At 40.0% G+C, this 12867-nt stretch overlaps 1 protein-coding gene across 1 annotated transcript in view; it reads left to right on the top strand.

The window, feature by feature from the left end:
- The window catches only part of LOC144817690 (long-chain-fatty-acid--CoA ligase ACSBG2-like), a 721416-nt gene that overhangs the window by 450306 nt on the left and 258243 nt on the right, over nucleotides 1–12867 (top strand). The window contains exon 10 of the mRNA XM_078674437.1: nucleotides 6045–6262. Coding sequence (XP_078530563.1) covers nucleotides 6045–6262 — 218 coding nt within the window. The remainder of the gene's footprint in view (nucleotides 1–6044; nucleotides 6263–12867) is intronic.

The raw sequence follows: 12867 nt of genomic DNA, 5'->3' as shown, positions 1-12867 counted from the left end.
GTAGCCACAGACTGTAAAGGCTGATGATGAAGGCATGTGAATGAGTCTCACCTCCTGTGGGAACACAATAGAAGTGCATTGCTCACCTACCCTGTACCTCAGGACCCATGGCATGCCATACAGAGAGAAACCTGAAAGCAGTGATGCAGATATTTGTTTTTAAGCAATTGTGTTGCAAGATGTCATTGGAGATTGGCATTCGCAAGCATGAGAGTATTTTACGTTTTAGCCATATAACCACATTAAAGACACCTGTTCAAGCAGGATACATCTTCATCAGCAGTGGCTTATCATCCTTGTAAGCCAACAATAGCCGTATTATTATCGTGGTTAACATTCAAAGTATTTTGCAAAAGGGCAAGCATATTAAAATAAGAAATAACAGTAAACAAAAACTCAAAAGCTACAGGTCCAGCACAGTTTGTGTGGAGGGTTGATGTGGGAAAGCACACAAAATATCTTCAAGTATGTCTATTCCCTCGCCTTCCCGCCCTCCCCTCAAATGTTCAGAAAGGCTCCATATAGTGTATGTGGGTCATTCTGGAAACCCATGGGGGAAGTAGGGAGGGGTGAAAGGTGTGGTGGTGTTTGGTGGACTCTGGGATGTCAGAGCAGGGGTAAGGTGAAGACGAGTAAGACACATATTCTGACCTGATTGCTCCAGGTGGTCCAGTGTCACCTTTGATGTATTCTTGGAAAGCAGCTATTAAGCCATCAACAGCGTGGCGAATGGGTGCTTAGGAAGTCCCCTAGCTTTCTCCCTGCACAGCACCCCAGACTCAGGGCAGGATTTAGATCTTGGTATATGGGTTACTCATCACTACGGTGACGGATAGCCGGTTTGCAGAAATATCAATCAAGTTATACCCTATGGGATTTATATTTTGACGGAAAACATACCCGTCACCGTTGTGATGGAGTAACCCGTCCGCCAAGATCTAAATCAGGCCCATAGTCTCAGCCCCTTTTAGCATCAGTCAGTTCATCCAATAAAGTTTGAGAAGCATTACTTTTAAAACTGGCAGAAGAAATTACTTGTAGGGTGCAAGTCGAAGGTAAAAAGTCAGATGTAAAGAGGTAGTGACGTCAAAGCAGCAGTAGAAGCAGCGATGGGCTTCTACTGAACAGAGCATTGGGCTTTAGATCTCACCTCCAGAAACTGAGCTAGAGAGGGAGGGAAGTGACAATATCTATAATTGTTTATGTTTTTTCATTAACTGAGGGTCATCAGCATACCGCCTGTATACTGAACGATCAGACTCAGGGCTCTGTATACAGATTGACTGAGGCAGGGATTAAAAGGAACTGGGGGGAACATCACATTGCATTCAGCCTTTATACCATGTGTAAATTCCCTGGGGTATTTTTAAGCGATTCTGACACTTTCACCTTGCTGTGCTGCGCTGTGCCAGAAGGAGAGAGAAGGAATACGTCATATTTGTTATGTTATGTTAAAACCGCTCTTCTATAGCGCACGGCTACTCCGAGGAGTGTCCCGGCGCTTTGGCGAAGAGAAAAAGAGACGAAACACACAACATAGCAATGCGTGAGGCCCATGCAGCAATTACAGAGAGAAGAGCCAAGTCTTCAGCTCCTTTCTAAAAGCTAACAGATTGCTACCTGTTCTCAAAGATAAGGGAAGATCGTTCCAGCAATGCGGTGCTAAATACCGGAAAGAACGACCTCCGATGAGTGTGCGCCTAATGAAAGGAACCACGGCCTTGGCCTCGTGAGCAGACCTAAGAGTTCTTCTAGGAACGTAGAAGGCAATCCGCTTTCCAAGATAGCTTGGGCCGATCCGGTGCAGCGACTTGAAAGCCATCGTCAAGATCTTAAAAGTGACTCTCTTGGCAACCGGAAGCCAATGGAGTTGTGCAAGGAGCTCAGAAGCTCGTGCCCTTCTTGGTAATCCAAAGATTACTCTGGCCGCCGAATTTTGTACGACCTGCAAGCGCGCCATCAAGTATTTCGGAAGACCCGAATAAAGTGCGTTCGCATAATCAAGTCGAGAGCATATCAAGGCCTGTACAATAGTTTTTTTATGCTGGAGAAATAAAAAAGGAAGGAACTTCCGCAGCATTTTTAAGATGCCAAAACACTTCCCCCATTAGCCCGATGATCTGGGCTCTAAGGGAAAGATCGACATCACAACAGGACGCCCAGATTTTTCGCCTTTAGTGTTGCCGTGTCAGGTGGAGACATGTCGCAGGGCCACCATGACTTCCAGCCCGGATCCGGCTGGCAGCCAAAGAAGAGCAGCTCAGACTTGTCTGAGTTGCACTTCAGACTATGCCTTTGAAACCAGTTGAAAACGGCTTCCAGGCATTCCCGAATCCGACCGCTGTCAAAGTCTTCCCCCTTGCCACACGAGAACAAAAGCTGGGTGTCATCAGCATAGGAAATGATCTGGGCACCATACGATTCAGCCACCGCCGCGAGAGGGGCCATGTAGATATTAAAAAGAGAGGGGCTCAGGATAGATCCCTGAGGGACCCCCACCTCAAGCGGCGGCATTTCGGCTGAAAACGGAGGTGCCCAGACTGCTTGCCGGCTACTATGATTGATTCGAGTCCGTTCCCCTTCTGCTGGTGCCTTGCAGTCTACTGCCACAGCAGGCACCCTTGTACCATTGTGAAAGGGTTCCGGTGATCTAGGCAGGATTGTTTATGTGCAAGAAGGAGCAACGTCCTGCCCAAAACCAACCCATAGCTGTGTATTCCTCTTTCTATGGGTGCTGCAGAATGCAAGGAGAAATAAAGATTTTTCTCCTTGTTACGCCTCTCCTGGGGAAGCGTATCTTTTTGGCACATTCCCATGGGAGTAGCGTGGGATAACTCCCCGCAATGCCCATAGAATGCCTCCCTAGTGCAGAGTAGGACAACGCAGCGATTTGCGCTACCTTGCCTCACTCCATATCTATGAGGCCATTCAATGTCATTCAATTTGGCTTTGTGTGGCTTCATAAATATGACTTAGAAGCTTGCGTCACAAACGTACCACTTTGAGCGGTGCAAACATAAAGCAAGCCTCTTCATTCAAGCCCTGCATTGGGCTCTGAGTAGCCCCAACCTCTGGCGACTTTCTCCACAAAGATCTTCATCCACCTTGCACCAAGTTCTCTGTGGCTTGCTGTTTTGTGAAGCTGCTCGAGGTCATCTTGCGACTCCTGTGCTTCTGGTCTGTGGGTCCATTTGAGGGCCAACTTTGCTTTTCTTGGGTTCCTCTGGTTTCTTCAGGCTCGCCCTGACTCAGCTGTGTCTAGTGGGTCACCTGGACCTTGCTGGTTCGAACCGTACACTTTCTTGACTTCCTGCTTGGGTTGCCGTTGCCAGGGCATGTTGGATACCGTCCCCTCAGCACTCGACATCCTTCATAGGACAGCTGAAATCCAGCTCCTGGTCATCCCCAACAACGCCTGGTCCCCGCAGCAGCAGAGTCAAGAGCACCGTCAATTATCCTGAAGCACCTGACATCGGTGAGCATTCGTCTACCAAGCCCTGGTTCCTCTCAAATGACCCAGACTCTGTACCCTCTGTGTTCAGTTACTCCTCAACCAGAATCCACGTTTGAATTCCAACGGATATTCTTCTCCCTTCCAGCAGTGGTTCTCCTACGAAGTCCTCCATCGACTGAGGTTTCCGACACCACTTCACACCTATGCACCCGGCTTCTCTGGGTTAGGTAAATTGGGTACATTGGTATCCAGGGGTGGAGGTTCTCCAACCTTTTTCTTCCACTGGGTTCTACATAGTCCACTGGGAAGGGTCCTTAATCTGTAAAACTCCAACTGCGACTTTCACATACAGTTGTAAGGAGCATGAAGTCATGTTCCCACATTGCACCCGTCCTCCATGGGGTCCATATCTACTCACCTTTGGTGGTTCTTTGGGGTCCCAGCGATTGTACGTCCTCTCAACATCGCCCTGACTCGAGTCGTGGTTCTTATACTACTCTCTCAGTATATAGTTTTGTCCCCCCCTGGGGCCCACTCTGCATTAGTGCTATTTACTCTCATTCCTTTACTTAAGAATTGTGTGTTTTGTGTCTATCTCTGTAGGAGAAACTGTAAAGTACTAGACAGTGTTATATAATAAATACATATACTTTATAACTATTGTGTACTCTATACTATAAGATTGCATTCTGGTCATACAAGCTGCTTTACACTTCTTCAAGACTAAGCCTAAAGGCTGCTCTCCACAGCTACCAATACCTTTCTAAGGTTGTCTGAGACCTCTTAAATCACCATACGAGTTGTCTGCACTGGTGCAGGGTGCCCACTTTTAATAGTGGACAGCATATACCCGGCCAGCCTCTCACAACTGCTGACATCAATGACATACTTTTTCACTTGTGCATCAGCGATCCATGACAGTGTATGTCTTTGTTTGCTTTCTTCCTTGTCCACTCATTTCCCATCACATCGTCATTAAACCAGCAGCCTACCTCACATTAAATTTTGGTCTATTTAATCATATCTGTGACCCACCTTTTTTCATCAAGAACTCTTAGGGGCATAAATTATGATGTTTTTGGCGCAGGGCAGTGCAGCCATTAATCTTGATGCGCTGCCCTGCACTACAGGAAAGGGCAGGAAACTCTGTATTTATCCAATATGGTGTATTCCTGTTATTTTTCCTAGTGCTGGCGCCATTTTGGCAGCTTAGCACAAATATAGGCATGATTCTACCATGGTGCAAGGGTGCCTTTGTAGTAGGCAGGATTGTTTTTGTGCAGGAACGGACACCTTCCTGCACAAAAACAATCCTGATAGGCTTTTATTTCTTTGTATGGGCATTGCAAAATGCAGCACACACAGAAAGAGGGAAAAACTAGGAGAAATCAAAATATTTCTCCTCCTTACTGCTCTCCTGGGAAGGCAGAAGATTTTGGCTCATTCCCAGGTTTACAAGTCCTTGTACATTTTGGGATTGCGTCAAAATGCATGGGTGTTGCGTGGGAACACAATGGATGACTTCCCAGGGCAGAGTAATGCAATGCAGTGATTTGCGCTACTCCATATTTATGAGGCCACTTAGAGCCAGGCAAAGTGGCAATTTAACTTAGCGGTTTGCATCACACATGTACCATATTGCACGGTGCATACATGACGCAATCCTCCCATAAATATGCCTCTTCGTTTTTTACCAACGAATTGCAACTAGTCTCCTTGATCACACCAGTCCCGGTGCAGTGCATTTCTCAGTCTAGATTACATTTCTCTGTAGGCAGAATAAACCCAATAGACTGACGCAGGTGCCAATGCTACATCGCAGCCAGTAAGCTCGTTAAGTTTACCAATCACATCTTCCCAAATCTTCCGTATCTCTCCACAGGTCCACCCTAGATGCAAACAAATACCCAATACTGTTTTTCCTATAGCGAGGGCTGATGATTGCGGACCAATCAGAGATCAGCAGCCCCATCTCCTAGCAACAGAATCTGTGGGATGACTAGGCTTCTTGATTAATGATTTAAAATGGAAGAATTAGCAAATGGAATATGTTACACATTTAGTATTGTCTGCTAGACATTATAATTCAAATGTGATATATTTGCATTTTTGGTGCACTATCAACGTATTATAAAGCAAACTTTAAATTATATATGTCCAATTAAGAATAAATGAAGCACAAGTTTATTAAAAGAAAGTGCATATGCAAAGGAATCAAATGCAATGAGGGGCTCATAAGCAAGACAATGTAAAGCATGCAACAGAATAGACATGATCCTATATACACAGTTATCACATGACCTATAGCATTCAATGCATAATCCATAGAGTTCTTCTCATGGATAATTATGCCTCTTCTGATGTATGTATAGAGGGGGGTAGAGTAGAACTGAACCTGTATCACTGCTGCAGTGAGAGAAAGTGACTATTGTACTTTGAGTTAGAGCCTAAAGGGAGGGAGCATCACCAATTATCCAAATGAGTGGATCAGACCACAGGATTAGAAGTAGCAGGTCTTAGAACAAAAAAGATACAGTTAACTGCAGTTAACTCTGTGTCCCAATCATACTACTGTATTATCTGCCAACAGCTGCGGTAAGGCGATCCCAGGGTGCAGGACCAAGATACACATCCCAGACCGTGACGGTAACGGGGAGGTCTGCTTCGGCGGGAGACACGTCTTCATGGGCTACTTGAACATGGTTGAAAAAACAAAGGAGGCTTTCGATGAGGAGGGATGGCTTCACTCCGGCGACATTGGCAAGTTCGACCAGGATGGCTTTCTCTACCTCACTGGCAGAATCAAGGGTGCGTATTGACTCTTGAAATAATTTTTTGTATCCCAGATAAGAAACCCACAAATATCGCTGATGAATGTTTTGTAATAAAGCAGCTTTTTCCAGTAGTGTTAAAAAGATACACTAGGGAAGCATCTATTCAGTAGTCAGACAAAATATCGAAATTAAAATATCGATATACAATAATATCGATGTTTAAATATCTTTGGTATAGTATATCGATGTGCCATAATATCGACAGACAGAATATCGAGATTAAGGTATGTATGTTAGTAATATCGAAATTTTGTTGTTTAGTGTTATGTATTTTATTTTGTTGTTTATATGTTTGCTAAATATGTTTAGAAATGTATGTTTAAAAATTAGTAATTTTGTTAACATTTTGCGTTTTAGTATTAGAGCGGGTTGTGGGTTTATAGGGGAATAGGGTGGGAAGTAATTTAATAATAATTAATTAATTAATATAAATGTTTAAATATTTTTTAATTAATAATTAATTGGTAATTAATTAAGACTAATTAGTTAATTACATTAATTAGATTTAATGTGCTAATATATATAATTTAGTGTTATTGTTAATTAATATTTAATTGGAAATTAATTAATATTAATTAGTTAATTAAATTAATTAGATTTAATGTGCTGAGCTATTTAATTTATTGTTATTGTTAATTAATAATTAATTGGTAATTAATTAATATTAATTAGTTAATTACATTAATTAGATTTATTGTGCTAATATATTTAATTTTGTGTTATTGTTAATTAATAATTTATTTGTAATTAAATAATATTAAGTAGTAAATTAAATTAATTAGAGTTAATATGTTAATATTTTTAATTTATAATTTGTTGATATTGTTAATTAATAATTAATTGGTAATTAATAATTATTAAGTGAATAAATGAGTTCATTTATTTATGTGTAGTGGGTTGTGTGTTTATAGGGGAGTAGGGTGTTATATAATTACATATAATTAATTAAAGAGATTGTATTTATTTATTGGTATTTATTGTTAATTAATTGGTAATTAATAAGTGTTAAATAGTTCATTTATACTTACATTAATTTAATAATATTTATTGTTATTAATTGATTAATTGAAACTTTTATTAATTGTTTTTTTTTATAATGTTTAGTGTGTTGTGTGTTACAGGGGGAGTAGTGTGGGAAGTAATTTAAACCCTACGCAATCCAACGCTTTCCCTACTTTTGCACCCGATGGAGTGGGAATAGTAATTGTTACCCCTACGCTATCCAACGCTTTCCCTACTGTTGCACCCTCTGGAGTGGGAATAGTTATTTTTACCCCTACTCTATCCAACGTTTTCCCTACTGTTGCACCCTCTGGAGTGGGAATAGTAATTTTTAGCCCTACGCTATCCAACGCTTTCCCTACTGTTGCACCCTCTGGAGTGGGAATAGTAATTTTTACCCCTACGCTATCCAACGCTTTCCCTACTGTTGCACCCTCTGGAGTGGGAATAGTAATTTTGACCCCTACGCTATCCAACGCTTTCCCTACTATTGCACCCTCTTGAGTGGGAATAGTAATTTTTATCCCTACGCTATCCAACGCTTTCCCTACTGTTGCACCCTCTGGAGTGGGAATAGTAATTTAAACCCCTACGCTATCCAACGCTTTCCCTACTGTTGCACCCTCTGGAGTGGGAATAGTAATTTTGACCCCTACGCTATCCAACGCTTTCCCTACTGTTGCACTCTCTGGAGTGGGAATAGTAATTTTTACCTCTACGCTATCCAACGCTTTCCCTACTGTTGCACCCTCTAGAGTGGGAATAGTAATTTAAACCCCTACGCTATCCAACGCTTTCCCTACTGTTGCACTCTCTGGAGTGGGAATAGTAATTTAAACCCCTACGCTATCCAACGCTTTCCCTACTGTTGCACTCTCTGGAGTGGGAATAGTAATTTAAACCCCTACGCTATCCAACGCTTTCCCTACTGTTGCACCCTCTGGAGTGGGAATAGTAATTTTCACTTCTACGCTATCCAACGCTTTCCCTACTGTTGCACCGTCTGGAGTGGGAATAGTAATTTAAACCCCTACGCTATCCAACGCTTTCCCTACTATTGCACTCTCTGAAGTGGGAATAGTAATTTAAACCCCTACGCTATCCAACGCTTTCCATACTGTTGCACCCTCTGCAGTGGGAATAGTAATTTAAATCCCTACGCTATCCAACGCTTTCCCTACTGTTGCACCCTCTGGAGTGGGAATATTAATTTTTACCCCTGCGCTATCCAACGCTTTCCCTACTGTTGCACCCTCTGGAGTGGGAATAGTAATTTTTACCCCTACGCTATCCAACGCTTTCCCTACTGTTGCATTCTCTGGAGTGGGAATAGTAATTTAAACCCTTACGCTATCCAACGCTTTTTCTACTGTTATAATATGTGGAGTAAGTATATTTACAGATGAATATGTACAATTTTAAATTTATTTTAAATGTATAGGTAATAGTTATAATATTTTAAATATGTTTTAATGTTTTTATTTAATATTTGTAATATTATTTATATTTTTAAATTAATTTTAAATTATTATTAATACATTTAAAAAAACGATATTTTTAATTTCGATATTTTTGTACAACGATATTATTTTTTCGATATTTTTGTACTTACCATTATGTAGATATAACTTCGATATTTTTGATTTCGATATTTTTGTGTCGATATTTTTGTATGTAGATATTCTGTCTGTCGATATTATGTCATAGATTCATCTATTCATTGTATGTAATTGGGTTAATTGTTGCAGAGTGCAACAGATTGCGTTGGCTGTCTGGTGTTTAAAAGATGCAAATGCATACAATACCTCAGTGAGTGAACAAGCTCCACATTGGCACAAAGATGCGGGCATGGTAGTCAACAGATCTGGAATATGAATATAGGACTTTACAAGCAAACAATTACAACACATGCTTTTACAACGTGGTTTTTACTTCGCGACTACCAATACATCGCATGATTTTACAGCGCATTCCATTTCAGCGCATTTTTAAAACTACCATTACTATGCATACCATTACAACGCATAATACTTTTAGAGCAACAGTAGGGTAAGTGTTGGATAGTGTAGGGGTAAACATTACTATTCCCACTCCAGTGAGTGCAACAGTAGGGTAAGTGTTGGATAGTGTAGGGATAAAAATTACTATGCCAACTCCAGTGAGTGCAACACTATTCGCTATTATGCAATTTGTATTGCGCAAACTAAACCAGAAGGTGTCAAGGCGTGTCAACACTAGGGTAAATGTTGGATAGCGTAGGGGTAAAAATTACTATTCCCATCTACCCCAAAACCCATACCCACCCTAAAACTAAATAATCACTATTACTTACCTTGTAGTGCATTGTAATTGCATGTGTTGTAATAGTATGCTTTGTAATGGCATGCATCGTAATGGCATGCAATGTAAAGGCAGTTGCGTTGTAGCAGCTGCGTTGTAAAAGCAGTGCAATGTAATGACTGCGTTGTAATGGATGTTTTTCCATGTCTGCCCAAAGGTATGTTGAAGAAGGTGATTGGAATACAAAACTTAAAGCCTAGTTACCACGCCAAGCTTCAGGAAGGTGGAGAGAATTTACTTAGGTTATAGAATGAACATATTAAGACTTGGACTTACAGGGATCGATGGATCCCCCTGAGTTCTAAGCCCCCAGGCCTTGCTGAGCTCCTGTGCAAGAGGGATCTGGTTTACAATCTGGATACAGTCCTACATTGTATTTCTTCCTATTTAGATAGTACGCATACCTTATTACTTTTTGTATCCTAAAAATGTGTTATTAATATTTTGGTAACAGTTTATTACACGCCGGAGCTAATAGGTGGTCACTAAGAAATTAAGCTGCAGGACATTGCTGTCAAAGGAAATGATAAGATCAAACAGAAAAAACACAGAAGGTTACGGAAGGTGAAAGCTAGTGTGGACATGGTCAGACTGCAGGACGATCATCCAAGGAAAGAGAAGGAAAGAGCTTGGAGGAAGAGATGGGAGAGGGCTCAAGTTTCAAAAATCAAGTATTTTATTATGATTTGGAACTCAAAGAAGTTCACATTAATACAAGCAATAATATGCAAAAAGCAATATAGAAACACATAGAGTAAAATGAAAACAAATTAATAAAGTGCAGAAGGATCCCTGCGGCTTACTACCGTCTGCAGCTTCTAAGACACGAGAAACAGATAAAAGGCAAATGCACAAAGAAATCGGTTAGGCATAATAGTGTAGTTCTTGAAGAAGGTTCCATGATGAAATATCGATTACTAAAACATCGACCTACAAAAATATCGCCACAAATACATCGTCTACAAAAATATGGTCACCATATACTTAAACAAGGATTTACACAAATATCGATATTTTTTTATAGACTACTCTAATATCGTTAACAATTATATCGACTACATAAATATCGACTACTACATTATCGACAATATTTAAAATAACATTACCTTCTACACTAATATCGACAACACTAATATCGACTACCTTTCTACTTATATTAATATAAAAAAAAATATCGTCATTTTCTTTATAACCTTATATACACATTACCTTTCTGTTATTCACTTTTTCATAGTTATTTAAATTCAAAAAAAGCTTTTCTAACATATATGTATATACAATATGTATTATTTATTTATATATAATAAGAAAAAATACATTAGTAATATAAAGTATGTATGACGTTACAACGCATACTTTTACAACGCATACCTTTACAACGAAATTTTTACAACGCAAAAACCATTACAACGCATGTATTTACAACGCATGTTTTTAGAACACAGGTACCTTTACAACGCATACCATTACAACGTAAGTATTAGTAAATATATAATAATTTTTTTAATATAAATTAATTAAAATGAATAGATTTTAATTACATTTTACTTAATTTAATTTAATTTAATTAATTTAATTAATATATAAATTTTTCTTTTTTTACCCTGTACCCCTGTACCCCAAAAACACAAAACTGAACCCTAAAAATACCCCTTTACCCAAAAAGTAAAAACTGACCCTGACCCTTAAAATACCCCTTTACCCAAAAAGTAAAAACTGACCCTGAACCCTAAAAATACCCCTTTACCCAAAAACTGAAAACTGACCCTGAACCCTAAAAATTCCCCTTTAACCAAAAACTGAAAACTGACCCTGAACCCTAAAAATTCCCCTTTAACCAAAAACTGAAAACTGACCCTGAACCCTAAAAATACCCCTTTACCCAAAAACAGAAAACTGACCCTGAACCCTAAAAATACCCCTCTACCCAAAAACTGAAAACTGACCCTGAACCCTAAAAATACCCCTTTACCCAAAAACTGAAAACTGACCCTGAACCCTAAAAATACCCCTTTACCCAAAAACTGAAAACTGACCCTGAACTCTAAAAAGTCCCCTTTACCCCAAAACTGAAAACTGACCCTGAACCCTGAAAATGCCCCTTTACCCAAAAACTGAAAACTGACCCTGAACCCTAAAAATACCCCTTTACCCAAAAATGTAAAACTGACCCTGAACCCTAAAAATACCCCTTTACCTGAAAACTGACCCTGAACCCTAAAAATACACCTTTACCCAAAAACTGAAAACTGACCCTGAACCCTAAAAATACCCCTTTACCCAAAAACTGAAAACTTACCCTGAACCCTAAAAATACCCCTATACCCAAAAACTGAAAACGGACCCTGAACCCTAAAAATACCCCTTTTCCCAAAAACACAAAACTGACCCTGAACCCTAAAAATACCTCTTTACCCTAAAGGCCATAACTGACTTATTTTAATATAATTTAAAAATTAATTTTCTAATTTCAAATTTCAAATTTAAATATTGAAATTTCACATTTCGAATTTTTTATAAATTTTTACATAATTTTCACAATTTTATAATTTTTAACTCAAACTTTGTTTTTTTGTTTTTCGAATCATTCTTAGCATATATTATAACAAATACACAAACATAAAATATTACACACTTGACTTATTTTAATATAATTTAAAAATCAATTTTCTAATTTCAAATTTGAAATTTAAATATTGAAATTTCAAATTCCGTATTTTTTATAGCAATTTTATTTTTTATTAAACACTATATAAATAAAACCCACACTTAGGGGTCTATTAGGATGACGGGCGGACTTTGTCCGCCCGTCATCCTCCCGGTGCATGGGACCACCCGCCATAAAGGCGGGGGTCCCGTGCCACATATTATGATGCTTCCTGCATTTGTAGCATTGCGGCGGGCGGTGCTGAAAGCACCGCCCGCCGCAATGCTAAAAATACACGTTGTGCATTTCAATGCACAACATGACAGGCACCGCGAGGTGCCTGTCATGTTGTGCATTGGAATGCAGGGGGGTACCATAGGTACCCCCCATGTGCACCCCCCACCCCCATGGAGTCCCTGGGGGCCCGCAACGGGCCCCAGCAGGAGGACTCCGCATGCCTTTCCGTGGCGGCATTGCCGCCACGGAAAGGCATTCACAAATGCCTATTCTAATATGGCTGGCGGTGTCTAATTGACACCACCACCATATAAACCCTTTTCCGCCCGGCCGCAAGGCGACCGGAGCGGAAA

The sequence above is a fragment of the Lissotriton helveticus genome, chromosome 2_1 (genome assembly GCF_964261635.1).
Source record: "Lissotriton helveticus chromosome 2_1, aLisHel1.1, whole genome shotgun sequence".
Taxonomy (NCBI): Eukaryota; Metazoa; Chordata; class Amphibia; order Caudata; family Salamandridae; genus Lissotriton; species Lissotriton helveticus.
This window is presented reverse-complemented; position numbering and strand designations above follow the sequence as displayed.